Source organism: Suricata suricatta, chromosome 4 (genome assembly GCF_006229205.1).
Source record: "Suricata suricatta isolate VVHF042 chromosome 4, meerkat_22Aug2017_6uvM2_HiC, whole genome shotgun sequence".
Lineage (NCBI taxonomy): Eukaryota > Metazoa > Chordata > Mammalia > Carnivora > Herpestidae > Suricata > Suricata suricatta.
In genome coordinates this window covers 140,951,419-140,975,900 of record NC_043703.1, presented here as the reverse complement: position 1 = coordinate 140,975,900, position 24,482 = coordinate 140,951,419, and the positions used below count along the sequence as shown (strand labels likewise).

Genomic DNA, 24,482 nt, shown 5'->3' with positions numbered 1-24,482 from the left:
CTCTCATATTCTGTGTTCTTAAAATCTCAATATAGCCCCACCCCACCGCCACACAATTGAAATTTAGCCTATGCCTCCACCAATTTATAGGTGTGGTACAGTTGTTTAAGGACATATTAGTCTCTCTTCAGATCTTGAAAACTAGACTAATATTCAAATGGGATAACATTTAGCTAAGGTTAAATTGGACAGCCATCATCTTCAAGTGACCAAAATGTGATTGACAATAACATAAACGGTAAAAAGGCTTATCATTGAGTTAGCAATAGGTCTAAAGATAGGTGGTTCCAGAGTTGGTTGAGTAGCTCAATAAAATCATCAGTGGCTCAGGTTCTTTCCACCCATCCATTGTGCCATCTTCGTGCATTGGATTTCATTCTTAGCCTGGTTGTAGCATAAGCCTTGAGAGAGGTTGTCATTTTCTCTTTTGTAATGGAAGAGTCTGACTTAGGCTTTGGTTGACCAGGCATCTTGAATAAACACTTTGCCAGCCACAGGATTAGAGACAGAGATCTTGGTTCATTTCTATAACTGGCCATTTGAATCTCTTGTTTCCGTTTTTTTCCCCCCGCTTTCTACACTTTAAATTCCTACTCTTGAGTTAAAATTCACCAACAGAGAGTGAACGTATGAAACCTCACCCTCAATCCCAATAAAAGGAGAACCCCAGACATTCTCTCCCTTCCTCTCTCTCCCTCCTGCAATGACTTCACTGTGTAGCCCTAGGGGTGCTTTGTAATTTCCAGGTCTTGTAAGTAACAAATGTTTATTTTTTCAAAGTTAAAAAAATAATAAATCAGACAGCCATGGAGGCAATATTATTAAAGGTTGAGATACCAACTCTCAAGTCAGATTGCTTAGACCATGTCAGCTAACATCCCTGATGTGACAAGATTGTGGCCAGAGAATGACAGTTGGTCTTTACAAGTCCAAGGCTATCTTTGTTAACTCCTTTCCCTTTTTTGCACCCTGCCCATCCAAGGGGAAAGTCTGCAGAAAAGAAATCTTCGCAGCTGAGAAGGCAGTGACTGGAGTTGCAGCCTGAAGAAGAGTAATGGGCTGAGTGTTGATTGGTCTCAGCCAAAGGCTACCTTTGAGCCATATGCAGAGTCTTCAGTGAAGGCAGACAGGGCTCCAGCCTTATCAGGAGTACAGAGTCATCATCAGCCACTGGATACAACGGGGAAGCAAATTACAGTCAGTGCAGGCCCACGTGTGACATTCAGCTAAGGGTGCTTCATTTCTCTGTCTCCAGACCCTGGAGCCTGACTTAGGACCTCCTCCCCCTCATTCCTGAGAAGCCATGGAGATAGGACATTAATGGATGGTTTAGCCAGAGGGACCACACCATCTGGTAGTAAGTATAAATCAACCTGAAATATAATCAACCTTGACTTCTCATGGTGCTGGTGAATGATGATAGCCAAGATACAGGCTGATTCTGTATTCAGTTCTCAATGCAATTTTCCGCCATGAATTCAATTTGGCAGGTTCATGACAGCAGTGTGCAGGTGTGTGGACCAACTGGGTAGCAGAAATCCATTAGAATATATTCTACATGTTTACATTTAAGGGCCCATTTGTCTGACAGCTTTATGTGGGTGTGATGAACAGTCCCTCTAACTCACACAGAGGGAACCTTTGTGGAAACCACTCTCCGGGCCAATTACATCAAAATGGTGATGAAGATGATAATGTGAAGTTACCAATGGCGGCAGAGAAAACCAGCGTGAAATTCTAACAAGTTGGTTGCCACGCCCTATAGGCCTCCTTGGATGGCCCTAAGGATTTCCTTCTGGTAGAGCCAGAGGTGGTCAGAGCTGACAAAGGTCTTAGAGACCACCTAACCCAACTCATTCATTTTACACGTGGGGAAGCTGAGGTCTAGATATATTTAACTTGATTAGCCTAGGGTCTCACAGCTAGTTACAAGGAGTGCTGTGGATTCTAACTGGGGCTCAGTCCAGTTCTCTTCCCGCACTGCTGGGGCCTGCTCAGGCCGTGGGCTGCCTTGTATCACTTGCACGTCCATGATGTCCTGCTCTCCTAGCTCTGAGCCTGTACTGTGGAAGTACTGCTTGGGATCTGGACATGAGCTTAGGGATTTGAGATGGAGACGGACTCAGAAGATTCTAACCATTGTCCCTCTCACTGAATCTTACCTTACCACACTCAATGTGGCCGTGATTGAAGTGAGACACATTCTGAGGGTCCGAAAACCTTGGTAAAATATTATGTGAACAATAGATATTTGAGGTCAAGGAAGAAATCTCAGCTTTCACAAGGACCTTTTTAAGCAGCCCAAACAGAAGATGGGTTTTTACAAAACAAGAGCAGATGGCTTAATTCCAGCCTCCAATGTCTTTGCAGCAAACCCTACTTGGCACCACATCTGGCACATAGTAGGTGCTCAGTAAATCCATGAGGTTCAAAGGATCAGGGAAGACAATCAGTGTCAGGCACAGATTTGTCTTCTCGGTTTATCACCTCATTCATTCAACAAACATTTGTCAAACTCCTATTACATGCAAAACACACTGAATGAGGTTCAAGGAGAGGCCATCCAGAGAGATCAGAATCCCTGCCTTTCCCTGGGGAAAGCTAGGCCAGCTCTAGAGAAAGATCGGACACTGATCTTTCCAGACATCTTGAGCCAATTTTGTCATTCTCCATACTCTAGCCAGGACTGCACATAATGTTTCCTCTAGAGGAGGGAGCCCTTCCTACTCTCCACTCTGCCGCACTGACTCCTTCTGAACTTCAAGGTTTCAATTTCGATGTCACCTCCTCCAGAAAGGCCTCTGTGAAATGCCCTATTTAGACCAGCTCTCTTATTATTATCTGTGCTAGAGTTCATTGCTGGCCTGCGTCTTCACCCCCTCTGTGTCCGTGCCCCCTGCAAGTGACTTGGATGCTCCTCTCATGACAGAGGATGAGGCTATTTCCCCAAATGCTAGAAGTAGGGTTGGCCATGTAACTTGCTTTCAACAACAGAATGCAAGGCATGATGTGCCTGATCTCAGAGACCCTGTGTGTTTAAGCTTGCTTCCCTGTGCTTCTGCCGTTGTCCTGAGACTATGAGACCAGCCTGGCCAGAGCTTCCTCAGTGAACATACCTGAGCAAAGCCCCTGTTCACCCACTGATCATGAGCCAGCCAGCCGAGACCCACTGACTCCCAGCCACGTGACTGGGGGAGCTCCATGAGTGTTGCTGTCACTGCTTAAGTTGGGTGGATTTGTCACATGGCATTACTGTGGTCATATTTATCAGGTCTCCTGAGTAAGTCTCCTGGTCCCTGTATATGTGTCCAGCACAGAGTGAGTGCTTAGTAAAGAGCTGACAAATAGACAAATAGGTTTAGTGAACGCAGGGCTATATCTCAAACTCAGTAGAAACAAGGCCCAGAACCCTGCTCCTTCACAAGAGCCTGGACATGCCGTGACCATCTCTGCCTAAGATGAGGTGCGTCCACCCCATGGAGAAGGTCTTACCTCTGGCTTCCGGAGGTATATCCCTTGGCCATCTTGGGTTAAGTTCTCAAATGCATCTGTGAACATGTAGCAGAAAGGAACACAGATAATGTATGCCGGAGACATTACAAACTGTTCCTCCATCCATCCCCTCACCTGCAAACCCAGCTTCAGCCTGTGTGCAGCCACGTGCGGCCACACTTCCCAAGTCTAAGTGAGCCACCTCAGACCTTTGTCTCTGGGACAGGCAGGCTATACATGAGTTTGGAGCGACATAGCCGGGTTTCTCGGGTGCAGAGCCAGTATGCCCTGTAGCTCCTGGCCTGTTGTTTCTGCCCTGGTAGCTGTCTTCTCTCCTGCTTGAACTGGGGCCAAGTGGGCAATCCACAAGGAGCACAGAAGAAGCCCTGGCCCTGCTCCTTCCCCCCAGCTCACCCTTCATGTACTCCGCACGCAGCATCAATTGGACGAAGCCAACGAAGTTGATCCGGAGGTTGGGGCCGCCATAGCGGACAAGCATCAGCTGGCAGACATCATCACTGAGCATGATTCCTGCATTGGACACAGACTCCAGCCATGTACCCACATACCCTTCCTTCCACCTGAGGCCCCTTGATTTAATTGTCCCTCTCCTTCCAGGACCTGCATCCTGATAACATGGGGATCATCTTTTATGGGGCCCATTATGAACTGCTTAATTATTTAGTCCATTATCTTTATCTCATCTCAACTCCCCATTCCTGCTCCCTTAGGCCACCAGCATGAGGAGCTTTTTATTGAGTGGGTTACTGGCCTTCAAGGCAGGAGGCAGTGTGCTCAGCCGTGGTCAAGAGCGGCCGCTTTGGAGCCTGATCATCCCGGATTCTAACTCCAGACAGCTTACCTAACTTGCCTGAGCTTTAACTTCTCCCTCTGCAAAGTGGGGATTAGCACAGGGGGTTGAAGATGACAGGAGAGAGCGGATGTCCCAACCCTCAAAAATGTTAGCTATGATCATGGTGAAAGCAATAATAAATGCATCTGTTATTTGCAGGTCCACATCTTTGGGCCTCTGGACTCAGGGAGCAACTCCGCGCATCGGAGTTACTTCAGAAGGTGTGCACCCCTACTCCACTTCTCCCCGCAGCACCTACTCCGCCCGCGGCACCTGCTCCCCCTACGCCTACCTGCGTCCCCCATGGCAGCCCGCAGCTGTATCCTGTTCAGGTGTCCCGAACGGCTACTGTCGTGCTTGTGGAAAACCTCCTGTGAAGAGGCCACACCAAAGGCTCAGGAACCTGGCCTTTCCGTGCACCACCTGAGAGCCCCTCCGTGTCCCAGCATCTGGGCTGCGGGGGACTCTCGGCCAGGCCAGCGTGAGGCTTGCTCAGCGGGGCCTGCTGCCAGCACAGGAATGGGCAGAGGGTCTGGGTTTGGGAGAAAAGGAGCGTGTTTTGCTTCTGTTTTTGTCATGGGCATACATAGTCTGGGTATAGCAAAATAACTCGATTTAGGCACATCATCCAAACCTCGAGGGGCTTCCAACTTTCCAACTCAGGAGACGAGAGGGTGAGTTGTGAGTAATAACTGGAGAAATCAGAAGAAGGCATTTGATGCAGGACTTTAAACGACATGCTAAGGAGTTCAGACTTTATCTGAGGGTCACGGAGAATGTCAAACAGCCTTCAATAAGGAAGTGACATGATCAGACGTGCACTTCAGAAATCCAGGAGGTGACGTGGGTGCCTCGGTGGCTCAGTCAGTCTGACTGTCTCAAGTCATGGTCTCACAGTTCGTGGGTTCGAGCCCAGCATCCAGCTCTGTGCTCACAGCTCAGAGCCTGGAGCCTGTTTTTGATTCTGTGTCTCCCTCTCTCTCTGACCCTCCTTTGCTTGTGCTCTGTCTCTCTCTGTCTCTCAAAAATAAATAAACATTAAAAAAATAATAAATCCTGGAGACTATTGCAAAGGCTCTCTGAGTTTGGGAGACAGGAAGGCCCACCCGCTGGAGGGAGGGGAGAGCAGATTGGGTGAACAGCAGGGTATGGGGCTGAAAGAGGAGCAGTGCCTCACAGAGCTCTGCAGAACTACCACGTCAGCCCCTCCCACAGGGACGTGTGATAAAGACCCACTCTTACCTGGCACAGCATCAGCTGCTTCCACAGGTCCCGGAACTCCTGGATGCTCACGGTGCCCGTCGCATTAAGCTGATAACAGGTTAAGGTCAAAGCCGCCTGGGGAGTTGTATTCACACCTCTGAGAGTAGCAATTGGCCCTCCACACAACAGCGTGTAATTTGTGGACAGCCCTGTCCCCGGTCTAATATCCCTCCGTGGCCTCTGCTGGCTGGTCAGTCCAGCCCAGGGCTCCCTCGCCCTTGCTGGGAAAGGACGGAATGAGCCAGGACACAGCCACACTGGGAGAAGTCTGATGATGGTGGTGATGATGATAGGACAATACTGTTTAGTGACCCAGAAAAGTTTGACACAGCCGATTGGATATGATTTAAACAAAATGCAGTAACTTTTTTATTTTATTATTGTTAAAACCAACTTCAGAAGGAGCCAGTCACAGGGTAGCTCTTTTATTTAGTCATTTTATAAAAAGTTAAAAGCTTAATGATTGGCTTTGAGACCATGTCCAACTACCCCTGCATCAGAGAGACTGGGTCAAAATATCACCGCACACGCCTCTATCCAAGACCTTAGGATGGCTCTAGTGCTGAGTTACCCACTTTAACTATGTCGCTTCATTTTCACTGCATGGGTGAGGTGGGTACTCACTTCCCCCTATACTGGATGATAAAAGGGGGGCCACTGAAGTTCCTGCATCTGGTGAGGAGGCTGGGACCTCCTCCGATGCCTGCACACCTGATTACCATCCCGTGCTGTCCATGCCGTCTGCAAAGTTTCTATAAAGACTGCTTTTGGATTCACCCCCCCCCACCCATGCATTCTACGTACTTCTCTATAGTATAGAAAATTAAACTGTGATTAAATTGTTCACGTAGAAAGGCAGAGGGTTTGCTAGAAACATCAGAGGGCTGAGAACCAGGAAGGCAGAATCCTTGGCATGAGCTCTGATTTCCTAATCTGTAAATGGGGGCAGCCACTGCCCTGGCACCAATTGGAAAACTTGGAGCCCTGAGGCTCTTGTAACAGCTTCCTGTTACTTGAGGGATTATTACTAACCGCCACCCAGCAGCCGCCTCATTCTCGCTATCAGGAAATACGGTTATTGTTAGTAACTGCTAATATTGAAAACATAATCGATGACAGCACTAAGCACTTTGCTTGGGTTGCCCCATTTGCATTCTCCCACTGATACTACAGAGGAGCTTTGAACAGCATCTCTGTGCTGCGCCAGAGGACCTGCAGGCACAAGGAGGCTAAGGGATGTGTCCAAGATCACACAAATAGCAAGTGCTTGGGGTGGGATTCAAACCCAGGCAGCCAGGCCCAGAGCGAAGCCCTCCACCAGCAGCACGCGTCCTGCCACAAACCTGAAAAGATACATCCAACAGGGCCAGGATTCCCTGGCAGGCATCCAGGCTGAAGAAAGGCTGGGCACGCCCCAGACCTGCAGAGGGACAGAAAGAGTCTACATGGGGCTGGCCCTGTTCTGAACGGGAAGAGGCAGCGATATCTTGGCCCTCTGTTGGTTCTAATGACTGGCATGTATGGGGGGTCGTGGGGAGTAAGGAACGAGAGGGCAGAGAAGAGAGAGAAGGCTTAGTGGTGATTCCTACGTCCGAGAAGCACTATTAAACCCTGCAGAGAAAGTCTGATTACAGCCTGGTCTTCTTCCACATGGGTCAGATGTGTACCTAGGAGAGAGGTACCCTCACAGAGTCATGGGCTCCCCAAATATGAAAGAGATCAATTTGTTGGACTTCCACCTAAATGGGGGGATTCTTTCCTCAGATGGTTGGTGGATGGTCAGTCAGTTATGGGTGCTCACTTTTCCACAGGGTTGGACAGCTCCGGTCAGGAGAAATTTATGTTAATTCCAAAAGAACTGCCTATAAAAGTCAATCCCTCATCCAAGTTTGGCCTCCAGAAAAACAAACAGGCATCTGTCTGCTCTTTGATGTTTCCCCTCCATTCTTTTTTTTTTTAATAGTTTATTGTCAAATTGGTTTCCATGTAACACCCAGTGCTTCTCCCCACAAGTGCCCCCCACCATGACCATCACCCCCTCTCTCCCTCCCCCTCCCCCTTCAGTCCATGGTTTGTTTTCAGTATTCAGTAGTCCCCTCCATTCTAAACATGGCTTCTAAACCCTCTCCACCTTGGTCTAGACCCTATGCTCTGCCACCTTCTCTCTAAAATGTGGAACCAAGACTCAAACATACTCCAGCTACAATTTGATGAAACAGAGTACAATGGGGCTATGACAGTACAAATTTTCAAGCTGCATTTCCCGAATTACTTTTTAAAATTATTCTTGCCTCAGAGTTCTCTTTTCTTTTTTTAAAAAATTTTTTTATTATTTATTGTTGAGAGAGACAGAGACAGAATGTGAGGGGGGAGATACAGAGAGGGAGACACAGAATGTGAAGCAGGCTCCAGGCACTGAACTATTGGGGCTCGAACTCACAAGATGTGAGATCATGACATGAGCCGACGTTGGACACTTAACCGACTGAGCCACCCAGGTTCCCCTGCATTTCCCAAATTATGTTCCAAAGATGATGTTCTACAGAGAAAGTGTTTTGGGTTCAAATATATTTGAAATATTTTGTAGATATTGACTCTTTTTCTCCATTTGCGATGCATCTTCGCATATAATAGGTACTGAGGAACCAACATGAAAATTTTGTTTTTGTTTAATGCAGAATTTCCCAAGTGCAATTGACCACAGAATCTAACCCCTTTTATTTCGTGCAACACTTCCTAGAACTTCTTAGTCTCTAATCTTTCTTGGAACACAATTTCAAAAATACAAATCTAAATGTTTCCATTAAAGTAGCCCGAATTTCGATTAACTTACTTAGCAGTAACTTGAAACTGTTAGCTCGTGTTAAGCTCCAGGTCAACTAAATTAACCAGACATCTTTCACATAAACCACCACAAAAATGAGATCTCTTCTGTTAGGAGCTTATGCAATCCGCTTTTTTAAAAACATAATGAAATGCCAGTTTTTAATTATCATCCCGACTCTATTTCATCTTTTTGGTTTTGGGCACAGCCTGTTGTGAGCATTCTGAATTTCAGTTCTGCTATTATATTAACGATTCCTTCCAGCTTTGTGCCATCTGCAGTCTGAAAAGCCCACCTCCCTTGTCTTCTTCTGAGTCATCAGTAAAAGCTGGGGAGATGAATGGCACCAAGGGTAGAAACCAGAGACCCTCATCTATACTTAGAGACTCTCATCTCTACCATGGAATTACCCCTCTGGTTTTATATTTATATAGCTCGTGGGAATGGAACTCATCTTAGATTGCGACTTCCCAACCCACATGTCATCATTTATCATCAGATACTTTACCATACCAAGTAGTTTTGCCCAAACCCACAGGAGTTCTCTGATCTGCCAATCCAGAAATTCTTTCAAAGAACTAAAAGAAGGTAATTTATCCATACATTCTTTGGAAAACCATTTTGGATACTTGTGATCATTTTTTAAAAAAATTGTAAATGTGGGGTGCCTAGGTGGCTCAGTCGGTTAAGCGTCCGGCTTTGGCTCAGGTCATGATCTCATGGTTCATGGGTTTGAGCCCCACGTCAGGCTCTGTGCTGACAGCTAGCTCAGAGCCTGAAGCCTGCTTCAGATTCTGCATCTCTCTCTTTCTCTCTCTCTCTCTGGCCCTCCCCTGCTTGCACTGTCTCTGTCTCTCAAAAATAAATAAAAACCTTAAAAAAATTTTTTTTAATTGTAAATGTGCACAAACTATCTTTTCTAGATAATTTCCCTAGAATTTTTTTCCCAAAATGTGGAGGAATTCTTATAGTCTATAATTTCTAGAATGTCTCCTTCTGTCTCTTTTATGATACCTAAATTGGCTTTGAGGAGCCATCTGGAAATTATTCCAAGCCTTGCATTATACAACACCCTGGACTATACTTTGTTTGGATTTGAAGTCTCAGCTTCACATAAAGGAGAAGTAATAACATATCTTAGGTGGCAAATACCCTTTAATTGTTTGGTTTACTTTTTTCTTTTTGAAGTCCATCTTCCTCCCTGGAGAAATCATGTTCTTCTCTCTTAAAATATACATCTAAAATCTTTTCCATGGACTTTACATTTTCTTAATAATTTATCTCAAGCTTCCTATAAAGGCCTCCACACTAGCCTTTTGCAGCCCCCTAAGGGAATGTCCCCCCTCCTTCAGATTTTTATAGATTGGTCAATTTAAATACGAGTTCATTAGAAAATTCCCTGGTCAGCTCGTCAATACTTAATATTTATGTCCCAGGTCAGGTACAGTCTTCCACATGGAATTTATATTCCAAGAAAGAAGTGCTCAGATATTCTACTCAATTTCTCAAGCTAGCAAAACATCAGAAATATTTATTTTCACAGCCATATATCTCTACACACCCAAAATAAGCAAAAAAAAAAAAAAAAAAAAAAAAACAAACCCAAAAAACAAAAAAAACCCAACCCTCCAGAACCAAAAACCCCATTTTCCAAGCTACATAAATTTCTCTACTGCTTTCTCAGACCACATGACCCCCCCTGATGTAAGACACAGCTGCCTGGGGGACCACCATGCAGCAATGCACATGCCCTACAGGGAAAAGAGAACAGACCCGGAGTCTGAACAGTTGTGTCCCCGGCGTATTACAGGAGGACTCTGAAATACTCACTCGACCAGGTCATGTGGTTCAGGATCTTCTGCAGCTGCACTGCATTTATTTCTGGATACTGAAGTGGAAGCAGAGTGGCAGGAGAAAACCATCATTACCAAAGGCTCATTAGATGCAGAGCAGCCGCCACAAAAGAGGGCTGGGAATCCACTCCCGCATCAGCTCAGCATGCACACATGCCATTTCTGGGCGGAATAAGTGATGCTGGGGGTCAAGTCCAGAGGACCCCAGCAGGGCAGGACTCTTAAGAAGCATACTAATAGGGGCACCTGGTGACTCAGTCAATTAAGTGTCTGACTTCAGCTCAGGTCATGATCTCATAGTTCATGGGTTCGAGCCCCATGTCAGGTTCTGTTCTGATTGTTAGCTCAGAGCCTGGAGTCTGTCTTTGGATCCTGTGTCTCCTTCTCTCTCTGACCCTCCTCTGCTCATGCTGTCTCTCTCTGTCTCTCAAAAATAAATAAAAAAACAAAACAAAAAACAAAAGAATCAGACTAATAATGGTGATTTTCAAATTGGGTTTTTATCAAGATGCTTCAAAAGTTCAGCGAACTATTTGGCTTGAATTTTATCCTTTTAAAAAAATGTTAATGTTTATTTATTTTTGAGAGACAGAGAGACAGAACATGGGCAGGGGAGGGGCAGAGAAAGAGAGATGCAGAATCCGAAACAGGCTCCAGGCTCTGAGATGTCAGCACAGAGTCCGACACGGGGCTCAAACTCATGAACTGTGAGATCATGGCCCGAGCTGAAGATGGAAGTCAGACACTTAACCAACTGAGCCATCCAGGTACCCCTGAATTTTATTCTTAATAAGACATCTTTAGCCACGGCTCCAAGTTTTAATTTTAGAATTTGTCAGAAGCAACCTTTTACATTAACACTTAAAACTTTAAAAAATACAAATGAAATATAAGCAACATACAATTGAGCTTATCAAATGGATACATATTCACAATATACCTTTCATATTTGTTTTTTACATATTGTGATTCTCAGATTCCATTAGATAAAGGGACTGCAACTGAAAATGTCTGGAAACCCCTGGTATGGAGGAAAACTTCTATAACAACACATGTAAGAGTCCGACTATCCTCTCTGGCTACATTAGGCAAAATGCCAGGGGTGAATATCAGGGAACATAGGGGGAAGGCACATTGTGAATTAAATCCAGACTGTTACTAACATAAGGAGCTCATGGTCTTCTAGTTTTAATGACCTCACTAAGGTGTCAGACCCCAGATTTCTTGTGTATTTCTTGCCCTATTTCTCAATGGATTTCATGTCCTACAGGTTAGAGATAGAGTGGCCTCCAGAGCCTTGGGCTCACACTGCTGGCCTCCTGATCTGGATCAGCCCAAGGAAAGAACTCAGGGAACCAGGTATGCAGCCCCGGGATCGCCCCTTCCCTAATGCCTTCTTACCATCCCTATCCCCCTTCTAGGTGGCCACCCAAGGGGTCTTTCTTCTTGGACTCCCCCAGACCACTAGGGCTTGTCTTGACCATACTCTGCGCCACTGCCGACATGGACTCTTGGCTCTACTATAGTCCATTTTCTTGGGGCCGAAGATTAAAGCTGTTTCTCCTACAACTAATCAGTGTTGCTTCCAAGAACAGATATGCATTTTACAGGAGCCAGTGGAGACAGTTCACTTCTACCCACTTGTCTAAAACCTTGAGGACTTGAATAGAAAGTAGTAGTTTGGGGAAGATCATGCTTTGTACACAGGGACAGCACACAGTCCCCTGCTTCACCCATTGCTCGCCACCACACCTGGTCAACTTACCTTTTCAAAGAGTTTAGTGAAGAATTCATCCTGCCCTTCATTGTCATCTACTATTTCCTATAGGAACAGATGCATTGAAAGACTTAGTTATTCATCCGGATAAATGGACGCTTATGCACACTCTAACAACTCATGACCCCCAGGCCCCAGAAATCCCTAAGTTTGACCTTGCGCACTGTCTTAAGTTTTCTACCACAGTGTTCACACATCATCTTTTGTTTCTCCAATGATCTCTGCCTTGGGAGAAGTAGCAAACAGTGAAATGGGCAAAAGAAACACCAGGCAGAAAGATGCAAAAGCAAGTAAATGTATCACCAAGGTACCTGGGCTCTGGGCCTTGAAAGACAAGGATGTGACCAGAAGGGCAGCTCTCCTGGTGCAAAAACAGGAGCCTGGGGGTGTCTGGGTGGCTCAGTTAGGTCTGACTCTTGATTTCAGCTCAGGTCATGCTCTCATGGTTTGTGACTTTGAGCCCCACATTGGGGTCTGTGTTGACAGTGCAGAACCTGCTTTCGATTCTCCATCACTTCCTCTCTCTCTGCCCCTCCCCCACTCATGCTCTCTTTCTATCTCAAAATAAATAAATACATTTTTAAAAATTATAGCAAAACAGCAGAGCCTGGGTACTCTCAGGGCACAACAGGTAATGTAGCCTAGGTGCCATAGATTAGGGTCTGCAGGATCTGCCAACTCTCTCCCCCCAAACCTGAATGTGAGGGGAGAAGCCCACCATCTTGGCTTTAGAAGCAGTCCCTGCATGTGGAATGCCATATGCCTACGTACCTTAGAGAAGACAGCTCTGGAATTGCAGCCAATTTCACTGAGGGAAAACAAAAGGCAGAATTACATTTTGGGGATCACCTTGGGAGCCTTTTGGCCAACATTCTCCCTCCCCTGGGAATACATCTTCCACATTCCTTAGCTGATGTGCCATGTAGGCTTTGCCCAGCTCTTATGCCTTACTCCCCACTTCTCCTGCTTGAAGTCCACAGACCAGCCACGTGGCCCAGCGCACTGCTTGTCCCTCCCCACATGCCTCATTCCCATGCCTTTGCTCATACTAAGCCCTGTGCCCACATGCCTTTTATTTTCCCCACCCCCATAGAACTACTCTTACTCATATGTATGACTCGGCACTGACAGGCAGTGAGGCTTGAGGTTAAGTCAAACTACCTAGGGCCAAACCATGAAGAAATAAAGAAAAGGAACTGGACGCTAAGCATTGAAGGGCTGTCGTGTCAAAACAATCATAAGCAGAGGAATAAGTTGGGCGAGGATATGTTTGTGTATTGATTCACCTACACACACTGACGGCATCTAAGCCTGTGCATTGATGATGGCCTCCCCTCATCAAAACAACCCCTATGCGTCTCCTAGAAACTAACACTCCCTGAAGTCACCCCTGCCTCCCCCAAGGACCATGGAAGATTGGCTGAGATGCTCTTCCTTAACGTTCTCCTAACACCCTGAACAGATAAATGCTTGCACTGGACGCAAGATAGCATAAAGAGCCACTCATATGTCTCTGTCCTTTCCAGGCCTTGAGCTTCTGGAGGGCAGGGGCCAAGCCTACTGTAGCTCTTTTTCTTGAATGTCTAGCAGACTGTTCACTTGCTAGAAGGAGGGTGGGGAGGAAGAGGAGAAGGATGCTCCCCATGGGGGTAGCTCCCTGCTCTCCCTGCCCCTCTTCTGTGTTGGCTACAGACCCCGTCCTCTGCCATTTCCACCTCATCTTCCATTCCTCCCCTGGCCTCAGTAGGCCCCAACCGCCAGGGTCCTTACTGAAAGATGTGCTTCCTGGAGAAGACTCTCAGGACAAACTCTGCCTCCTGGCCAGCCTTGGAAGTGCAGGGCACAATGACATAGGTCCCTGGCTCCAGCTGCAGTTCCTGACTCACTTCTTTCTCTGTGAGAAATGCTTCAGGCCATCTTATGGGGGCATTTTTCCAGAAGAACTCAGGGGGCAGTCTCCTCTGGTCACCATGGTACTGTGGGTGGAGAATGGAAGAGGCCCAGTTAAGGTGATACCCAGGGCTTGTAGCCAGGCCTGGGGCCATTGGCCAGCAGACAGGATACAGTTGATCTCTGATTAGCCAAGCCCTACGTGCTCCAGTGGTGGAGTGAAGGGGTGAGGAGAGGAGAGGAAAAACCAGAACATGTCAGGAATGGGTACCATTGCTGGAACCCTGTGTGAGGTTGAGCAAAGACATGTCAATTCATTTGACTTCACGTTAGAAACAACATCATATACAAATGATGTGAGAAACATCATCGTGCCTGTACTTTCCATTTTACAGTTAAGCATCTGAGGCTCAGACAAGTTAGGTCCTACACCCAAAGTCACCTCGCTGGTAAGGGTCCCAGCCAGGGTTGGAACTCAGGCCAGCTGAGCCACCAATGTCCATGTTCTTTATACTTCCTGTTGTGGCCTCTATGTATGCGATACAATTTCAAGGTTAATTATTACATGATTATGGTCACAGATACAGGTCAACCACCAAACATCTCCCCACCTACATCATAACAGCTACGTACTGACAAACCAGACATTCTACGTCACCTCAGTGGAGGGGAAAGAAAGCTGGACAAAAATTCAGAAAACCTGATCAGGGCCCTGACTCTGACATTGCCTGGACATGTGGGGATTTTCTGTTGTTATTGTTTCCTCTCCTATTCTCTTTCTCTTATTCTCTCTCAGTCATTTCTTACTTGCTGTCTTACCCTTCTCCCTCCTTTACTTCTCTATCTTTCCCCATCTTTTTCTCTTGCTGCCTCTCCCCACTATTCTCACTCAGGGCTGTGGAGGGAGACAAGGACCAGATGCAGGATCCCCACTCCAGGTTACATACAGATAACAAGAACATTACCCACCCACATAAAAACATATTTCACAAATTCCACTCAAGGCTACAGAAATAAAACAGATCTCCTGATAATGCACGCTTTCTTTTTCAGACGATGAGAACTAGGGAACCATCCTGTTGCCATCTTTGCCTTGGCCTCTAGGAATCTCAGAACTAAATTTTATAATCAGCCATTTTAGCTGTCCTAGGTTTAGGGTTCCTGGTAGAATCAACTGCCTACTCTATCCATGTATGACTTTTTTCTTGCCTTTAAATTGTTTTTAAGTTTATTTATTTATTTTGGGAGAGAGTGTGATGGGGGGGACAGAAAAGGAAGGAGAGACAGAATCCCACTCAGGCTCTACACTATCAGCACAGAGCCCAATGTGGGGCTCAAACTCACAAACCAGGAGATCATGACCTGAGCCAAAATCAAAAGTCAGTTGCTTAACTGACTGAGCCATCCAGATACCCCTTGTCTTTTAAATTTTTAACTGGTTTATAGTTTCATTCTGTCTACAATTTGATTGTAGGTTGACCTATATATGATATTAATAACTATTTTTAAAAATTTATAGGCAACTTTGGGAGCCTTCAGCCTTCCTTCCCACAGGAGGGAAAAAACCAAAACTGACCCAAGATACCCAATGCAAAAATGGTTTCTTTTTTTTTTTAGTTTATTTTATAAATATCCTTTTACTTGATTTAGTCTAATCTGAAAAAATTAAGTTTTCCACTCTTGGTTTCTTCGGGAAGCAAAATAATAGCTACCACCCTTTTGGAAGCTGGGATAGCTCACACCTTCTTATCTGATCCCTCCAGACTCCCACTGCAGGTGAGGGACAGAGTGGTTCTTGCCCTCTGCCTGGGTTTCTGTCCTACTTTCCTGAGCCTTCATCCCTTGTCCCCAGGGAGGTGGGCTGCATGGTCTCCCAAGGTCCCATATGTTATAGATCTGTTTTATTATGGCTTCAAAACTCAGGCAAGAATGTGATTTACCATTCTTCCTATGCTGTGACAGCCTCTAGCTATTTATGTAGGGATTTAATAAATTCTAAAATGTATTGGTTCTCCACCAGGCTCGGAGACCTCCCTACAGATGCGGAAGGATTTCTCAGGGTCCTCGGGTAAGAGAATGGCAAGTGCTCATTTCTTCCACACACACGGGCAGCCAGCATTTGTGCAGACATCCTTGTAGCTCCTTACGTAAGCCTGCTATGGTCAAGTTGAACCTCACGGGGGACATCACTCCAAACCAGGGCCAGCTGGTCAAGTGTGGAACTCACCTTGCTCAACTGAAACACAGGAAAAAGAGAGACCTCATTAGGCACAAATCCAACTCTTGCACAAGCCCAAAGTGACGAAGGCTGATATATAAGGAGGCTCTAGCGAGAGGCCTCCTTCCCTCCTGTAAGATTTGCTGTCCTAGTGAGTGACATTTTAATCCATCATCAAGAATTCTGGGAAAGAGTAAGGGAAGGCAACCTTGGTTTTTTGGGAGAGGAAAAGAACACCAGTCACCAGTATTGATTAATACAAACTGCGTGCTGGGCACCACAATGAAACACTGGCACGTTACATTCTTCTATTCTACCCCCACTTTGCAGATGAGGAAGCTGATGCTCAAGCACAAGGAGGTGACTTGTTCCAGATCACAGGTTCCTAAGGGACAGAGCCAAGGCCTGCGCCCGGGTCTGTTTGGAGACAGAGGCAGATGGGGAGGAAGTCAGGAAACAGGAAGAAAGGATGACCAATGGTGAGACAGGCCCGGGAGGCCACGTGCCCCGCCCCCCCAGGCCACGCCTACCCTAAAGAGGTAGAAGCCGATGGCCAGGTGAGGCTTCCAGGTGCGGTGCCTGTGCCTGGGCTTCTGCAGCAAGGACACCAGTACGCTGCAGGGCATTGGGAACCTTCTGCCCTCCTGAGGGCTCCAGACGGACAGCAAGAACTGTGGGTTCTTCCAGAATGTGTCTGGAGCAGAGCACAGAGGGGTGGGTCAGGCATCCCTGCGGCCCTCACAGACTCTGGATGCCTCCCCTGGGATTCCCACCCAGAGGTCCATGTGGACAGAGTCAGGTTGTCAACCTCACCTCTATCCACCCTCCCACTCCACCTCTTCCGCCCTGTGTTCCTCTATAGACATGCAGACCGGGAGTCTCTCACTGCTGTAGCCCCTTTGCCCAGCACATTCACTGCCCAATGAAGCGACCATATTAACTCATGGAGGACATGTCCATGATCTCAGGGAGATTTGCATTTTAACAGGGATCAAGCTTTAGCTGAAGGGCAGCTTGAGCCTTTGGGCGGACCTCTCTGACAGAGGGGGAAGCCGGAACAAAGGGCGCCTGGCCTGGCCAGCTGAGATTGTACCCCACAGGTCTTTCCTTCCAAAGAGATGGCTCCATTGTGGACAAAGGGACACAGTCACCAAACCTCTCCACTTGGAGAATTCAGACACATTTGCCTCCTGTAACTGGTGAGCTATGAATCCTTGATTTTATTTCACTACCAAACTCTAGGCAAGGACAGTCTGATACAGATGATGCAGTTACTATTTCAGTCCTGCCTTTAAAGAATGGTTATTTCTGGGTGCCTGGGTGGCTCAGCCAGTTAAGTGTCCGACTTAAGCTCAGGTCATGATCTCATAGTTGTTGAGTTTAAGCCCTGGGTGGGGCTCTGTGCTGACAGTTCAGAGCCTGGAGCCTGCTTCAGATTTCTGTGTCTCCATCTCTCTCTGTTCCTCCCCCGCTCACATTCTGTTTCTCTTTCTCTCAAAAATAAAGATTTATAAATAAATAAATAAATAAATAAATAAATAAATAAATAAATAAATGGTGGTTATTTCAGCATGGAAATGACCTTGTCCTACAACCAAAGATTTAAGCTACCCTTTTACTATGGGATGTGTGCCTGTGGCCTCCTGGTACTAAGGATGCAGCCCAGGGCCAGAGCACACAGTTCTGCCAGTAAAGTCCCTCATGCCTCAGCCAGATGCCCCATACAGGGCAAGAGCGTCACCATCATCCGCAGCAGCTCTGCCCCCTTCCCCACCCTTGCCTGGCAAAGGTGTCACTTTAGCCCCAAGGGCCCAGGCTCCTGTGCACCTGCCTACCTTGGGACGACCTCATCGGGCCGCCGGCCGTGATGCCCTTCTCCCATCTCCCCTCCCGCATGGTATACGCCCACTTCTGGCCCACATCCTGACTCAGCAGGCTCGGGGTCAGTTGACAGATGACCAGAAGCATGAAATGTGTTTTAAAGTCCTTCAGTGTCATCCTGTGGAGAGGAAGAGGGAACAGCATGACATCTACTGATCAGGACCAGACTGAGGGCTGGAACCAAGCTGCCGCGCCAGCCCAGCCCCACACCACACCCTGCTGTACAGCTGAGCTGGCCTTGGACACAGGAGGGCAGAGCTGGATCAGCATGATGATCCCCTGACCCCAGTGCATCCGGGGAGATGGGCCACCCCCCTTCCCGTGCCTGAAAGCAGCCTCCCACAATGGGTGCCTGTGGCAATGTTCCTGTTTTGCTGATCATGGTGATGAAGCTGAATTGAGGCATTCATAACTAGCCAACTAAGATACAAATGTTCAATAATAATGGCACGAGCCAGTTCTCAATTATTAATTGATAAAATTATTAGCTCATTCTTGCTAACTTTGGGGCTCAAGGCATACTATCTGAACTGGTCGATGCTCAGTTTACTTATCTGTAAGGTGGAAATAATAGTATTTTCAGGGCTCTTGAGTTCAGTGACAACTTCCAAAGAGAGAGGGGCCACAGCAGTCCAGAAAGGGTGCAGAATGGGAGAAGAAGGGCCATGGGAACAAGGCTGGAAGTTAATAGTAAGGGTAAAAAGTGAAGGGAAAAGGGAACAGATGGGGTTCAAGTCAGAGACTCAAAAACAGTATTAGCTCAGGGCATCTTGGTGGCTTTTCATAAAAAGGGGTGAGTGGCTTTGGGGGGGATGGGAGTCATGTCATGGTGCTCTGGTGGGGGGGTACTGTAGTTGCAAGTGAGATGGTTCATAGTTTGTAAGGCCTTCTTTCCTCATCTTGCTTTAAGGCCAGGAAAGGTAAAAAAAACCTTGGGATTGAGTGTACAGTTACCGAGCTGAAGTCAGACAGAAGGAGGTGGCCAGCCCCATGCTCAGCTTTGATGTCCACTGAGCGCCATGTCCACTGAGCGCTTTGCAAGGGCTGTTTGCCTGCTAGACGGGGGGCGGGGGGGCCCTAGGGGGTCTTCTTGATCTCTATACACGAGGTTCCCGGCATACATGTGGCACCCGATAAATATTTGCAGGCTGGGTATCCTAATGTAAGCCGAGGCATTTGTCCCAAGTCCCCAAGTCAGATACCAGAATTCTCCATCTTCGCTTCTTCTCAGGAGCAGAATCTTCTCCTTGGGGCTCAACAGCTCCCACGTACTTGAGCTGAAAACAGAAAAGGGATGCTTCTGTGGGGAATGAAAGGGTTCTAGAGGACGTGGAAGAAACGCTTAAGTAAATGCTCTGTTATGTCATTATTTACCTCCTCTTCATGCTGCTTGGGACAACCACAGCTCACGTCCTGCTTTATAAAAGCAACACGTAACATTAACTCATCCCTCGCCATGTCCCAAGCTCTGGGCCGGGCTCTTGACATACTTTATTTCATTTAAGGCTGACAACAATTTTTCAAGGTAGGGACTTTTATGTCTATTTTAGAGATTAGGAAACAGAGGCTTAAAGAGATTAAGTCACTTCGCAGAAGTCACAAAGTTATGAAATGTCATAGAACATCTGAACCAACATTGGTACTCTGTATCTTCAGAGCCTGTCATTCTGAACTTCTTTTTCTGACTGTGAAGGAGAAGGGCTTCCCTGCATCAATTCCCCACCAGAAACAACTAAAAGTAGGACAAGACATTTAAAAAAGAACCTGTTTTCAGATGTTAGACAGCAGGCAATACAGGGTTCTGGCCCCAAGAGAAGGGGAACAATGTCACCTAGACTGATGTCACCTAGACTCCGCCCAAAACTGAATTCCTGGAGGGTGACACAGGGAATCACATTCTGATATGAATGGAAAGCCCAGAGGTCATGACTGGTCACCAGAAGGTTGAGACCAACCCAGATCGGCCTACCTCTGACTCAACAGCTCAAGAGCCCACTGAACCAGGGAAAGAACACTGGGTTAGCCTCCAAACACCTTGCTTGAGTCATGCTGTGGGACCTTGAGGAATTCCTTCACCAAGCATCAGCGTCTCCATCCGCACAATAGGAACAAAACTCCCTACCTTATAAGGGCATTGTTCAGAGGACTCGACATCATAAAAATTCAAAGTGCTTGATGAAAATATGCCAGACTACAAATAGGGGAGACCTCTGCACATTTGAAGTGAATGTAATTTTACTTTCAAAAAAATAAATAAGTAAATGTGGGCAGGGAGAAAAAAGATTCAAAGCAGCTTAGCACAGTGCTGGCAAGCTCTCAGTAAACATTAGCTCAATTATTATAATGAAGGAGAACATAATCTATATATCATTAAGCATCTCCTAAATGTGAGAGCTTGACCTTTGCCACTCTGAAAGCTCTCCGGGTTGGGCTGGAGACCAAAAGAACACGTTTGAATTTGTGTGCAGACAGCAACCTCCTTTGCAGGCTTGCCCGAGCCCTTTCTTCCTCACCCCTGCAGGCCTGCATAGGGTGCTCACCTGTCACTCCAGTCTCCTTTCCATTCCACTTTGCCCCAGGGGTTCCTCAGCTTGACTAGATATTCTGGTCCCAGTTTGCTGGTCACCTGTGCAAAAGGAGAAGCAATTTAGATGGCTGGGCTGAGTGCCAGATGCAAATGTTGCAGATATCTGAGTGAGACTGGTGCCTGCCAGATGAGACCTTGAAAGGGAAGACTCAAGGCCCTGGGCATTGCTGGAAAAGAAAATGGCTCTGCTACATCTTAGCTGCTGAGACCTATGGCAATTTACTTAACCTCTCTGTGTCCGTTCCCTCATCTGTAAGAGAAAGCTAACAGTCACATCTGTGGCGCTGGGTTGAATGGGCCTCCAAAAGTCCAGTCTTCCCAAAATCTGTCCGTGTGATCCTATTTATACAAAGGGTCTTTGCATATGTAATTAAATTAAGGATCTTGAGATAAAATCACCCTGGATTAGGGTGGATCCTAAATCCAGGGACAAGGGAAGGGAAGGAGATGGGGAAAGACACAGAGGAGAAGGCCATGTGAAGATGGAGAAAAAGATTGGGTTCTGCATTCCAAGCTAAGGAAGCCGGGAGCCACCATCAGCTAGAAGAGACAACAAAGATTCCCCCTCTCTAGCCTTCAGAGGCTCTTATGGCCCCTTGATTTCAGACTGCCGTCCTTCAGAACTGGGAAAGAATACATTTCTGTTGTCTGAAGCCACCCGATTTGTGGTAATTTGTTATGGAAGGCCCAGTTTACCAATATACCCACACCCAGGATTGTTGTGAGGATTGAGTTAACATTTGTAAAGCAGTTCTGACACTAGTTAGCATGTAGTAAGTGCTAAATTTTGGTAAATATGTCAAAAAACATGAAACAGAATATAGATATCAACATTTAAGTGCTATACTGAAAAGCTGCAAAAATAATAGTTTCTTTATTGACTTCACCCTGCACTCCCTATGGTTAACATTTTGCATATGCAGGGTATAATTACCAGCTAAAGAAAATGAACATCAATGAAATGTCAAGTCAACTACATCTTATTTGTTTAAATGGATTTTAACAGGTAAAAATATTTGGCTCAAAACAAAACTTATATGAAAAGGCCTGTTTAAAGAGTCTCTTGCCTGCTTAGATTTCTCCATTTCCAGCCACTCTCCTTCCATACCCTTTGAATGCTCTGTATTCAAATAAGAAAATATATGATTACTGCCCTTTTTTAAAATTTTGTTTAATATTTACTTTTGAGAGAGAAACAGAGCATGAGCAGGGGAGGAACAGAGAGAGAGAGGGAGACACAGAATCCAAAGCCCGACAAGGGGCTCAAACTCATGAACCACGAGTTCATGATCTGAGCTGAAGTCAGATGTCAAGGTGGAGCCACACTCAGGTGCCTATATGGCCCTTTCTTTCTTAAAGAAAAAGTAGCATGTGATATCAATTCTCTTGTCCCTCACTTTTTCTACTTAATAGCTTTCTGGAGATTTTCATCACTGCACAAAGCACTTATTATTTTGTACCAGCACAGAGACATAAACATATAAATATTAATAAAATCTAAGTTTTGTTAAAGGACTGTGAAAATAAGTGAAAACTCTTGGCACGCACACACACACACACACACATCACTGGTACAGCTCTGGGAGGAAAAAGAAGTCAGGTGGTAGTGGAGTTCGAGAAATTTAAAACAGTTAAAGGGAATCGGGGGACTTGGGGACGTCAGGCTCTCCAGAAGACATCAGAGGGTGTTTAAGACTGGACTGGCAGGTGTCTTACCTGCATGCTTTTCTGTGTGGCTCCCTCCACCAGGAGCACCCTCACTACCCACCTTTCAGGGGTCAGCCCAATGTCACTTCCTCTACAAAGTCTTTTCTGACTTTCCCCAACCCAACTAGGAGAATGTCTTCTCTCCTCCCTCTGACCCCAAAATCCTTTTGTCTCTTTTATCTGCCACTCCCACCCCCCACTTTCTACTTTGCTTCCTTGCCATTCTTGTATACGATGTCTCCATGCCTGACTATAAGCTCTGTGTAGGCGGGGACCCTGTCCAATGCATCTCTCCCTCAATGCTTAGCACAACCTCAAAGATGAATAGCAATGAAAAGAACCTGAGAGGTTGATGAGAAGGAACTTTTGAGAAAGAAGCAGGAATTTGGGTGGTAAGCCCCAGATATGAAGGTCATCAGGGGCAGCCTAGTATCTCAAGGAAGGATTGGAGCCTAGCAGGGCTGGATGGCTGATTGGCTAGGCTGCCGCAGGGCAAGAGGAGCTGAGATGGTGCCCTGCAGGTGGCAAATACCAGACACAACTCATCACTCCAGGACACAGGAGCATAGGTGCCGGGAGCCCACCACCTGCTTCAGCAGGCCCGTAAAATCCATCAGAGTTTGCCTCTCTGGACTGAGCACAGATAGTAACACTCACCAGAGCCTTGGTGAGAAGCTTCAGGAGAGAAGGGGGAGCCTGAAGGGATAGAGAGGGGCTGGTTCCACCCACCTTTCTGATTCCTGTGAGGGTATAGGCATGGCCGTCCACCAGTCCGTTCTCCAGCACCCTCTCTTTCTGTGGAGACAAGAGAGTTCATGTCAGCCCACTGCTGTGTACAGTTTATTTGGGGGTTATGGGACATGTGTGACCAAAACAAGGGCTTATGAAGAGGTCTGGGAGAGAACCACCCTGTGTCCTCATTGTGGTCAAAGCTTTTAGCACCCACAGTCTTGTTAGAGCCTCTAAGTCAGGGTGCCATTTCACAGTGATCCCCATCCCATTCACACAGGACAAACTCAGATTGAAAGCTGCTAAACCATCATGTGGTTTAGCTCCTGGTGTTTGCTACTGGAGGCAGGGCTGGACCCAGAGCTCCCTACTCTAGTTCCAAGTTCTTGGTTATTACTAAATCAGGCAGTAAAGACCAGTTGTGCTAGTAAAGCATATTGCAGCTGGTTGACACTTAGTCACTGTTAGCTCCCTTGTCTGCATGCCATCTGCATTCTACTGTGGCCTTGTGGGCCCTGAGGGCTCTCCTTGGCCCCTTAGGTTTGAACATCAGGGCTTTAGGTGTAGGAGCTGGGTGGGAGTCTCAAGGCCCACAGTGAAGGTGAGAGCACAAGTTGGTGGATGAAGGGGATGGGAACAGGAAAGGACATTCTGCTAGCACACAGTCGTCTGCTCGCACCCCTGGGTGAGTCTGGCAGCCAATGAGGGTTCTGCTGTAGGTGGCTCTGGTGAGGATGTCCCAGAGGTTTCCAGGGGCCTCTGCCGGCTTGATGGTCACTGTCACCCCTCCAGTGAAGTCCACAAGTGCTTCAGACACCTGTCCATGCTGCAAGTCTTCATAGGAGCCACAGAGCCTGCCCAGGGAAGAAGTAAACATGGGAGGAGAGGGGAAGGGACATTTGTACTGTAGCCTGGGATGGTCCAAATGAGTCTAGTGAACCCCTGCTCAGTTCTTCTCTGGGCATGTGCCTGCTACTCCTTCCTTCCATCCCAGGGGCAAAGGAAAATCTGCACTGTGACTTCTTGTCCTTGTTAAAGAATTCCATCCATTAGGGAAAAGACGAAGTTCTGGAATGCTTGTTCAGATGGGATAAAGTCTACATAAGAGACTCTGGATACATCATTTCTATATTCAAGATGCCGTGCCTCAGTGTCTTACTTCATCAAATTTACCTCCCTCTTGGGCTCTCTCAGCATTGAGGAGATGGAAGCAGAAAGACAGAGAGTAGGGAAGGGAAGGGGAGGGGAGAGGAGGTAAAAGAAAGAAAGGGGAAGGGGAAGGGAAACAGAAGGGGAAGAGGAGGGGAAGGGGAAGTGGAACAGAAGGGAAGGGAAGGAAAAGAAAGGGCAAAGGAAGGGAAGGGAAGAGAAGAGAAGGGAAAGGAAGGGAAGGGAAGGAGGAGAAGGG

At 46.8% G+C, this 24,482-nt stretch overlaps 1 protein-coding gene across 1 annotated transcript in view; it reads right to left on the bottom strand.

The window, feature by feature from the left end:
• Positions 1-1,143: 1,143 nt before the first annotated feature.
• Positions 1,144-24,482, bottom strand: part of CAPN14 (calpain 14) — a 26,807-nt gene continuing 3,468 nt past the window's right edge. The window contains exons 5-20 of the mRNA XM_029936322.1: positions 23,754-23,928; positions 23,075-23,140; positions 20,592-20,677; positions 19,254-19,328; positions 18,006-18,169; positions 16,692-16,864; positions 13,833-14,038; positions 12,834-12,870; positions 12,051-12,107; positions 10,263-10,320; positions 6,964-7,028; positions 5,588-5,656; positions 4,638-4,716; positions 3,907-4,023; positions 3,493-3,548; positions 1,144-1,170 (exon numbers count right to left, since the gene is read on the bottom strand). Coding sequence (XP_029792182.1) covers positions 1,144-1,170; positions 3,493-3,548; positions 3,907-4,023; positions 4,638-4,716; positions 5,588-5,656; positions 6,964-7,028; positions 10,263-10,320; positions 12,051-12,107; positions 12,834-12,870; positions 13,833-14,038; positions 16,692-16,864; positions 18,006-18,169; positions 19,254-19,328; positions 20,592-20,677; positions 23,075-23,140; positions 23,754-23,928 — 1,510 coding nt within the window. The remainder of the gene's footprint in view (positions 1,171-3,492; positions 3,549-3,906; positions 4,024-4,637; positions 4,717-5,587; positions 5,657-6,963; positions 7,029-10,262; positions 10,321-12,050; positions 12,108-12,833; positions 12,871-13,832; positions 14,039-16,691; positions 16,865-18,005; positions 18,170-19,253; positions 19,329-20,591; positions 20,678-23,074; positions 23,141-23,753; positions 23,929-24,482) is intronic.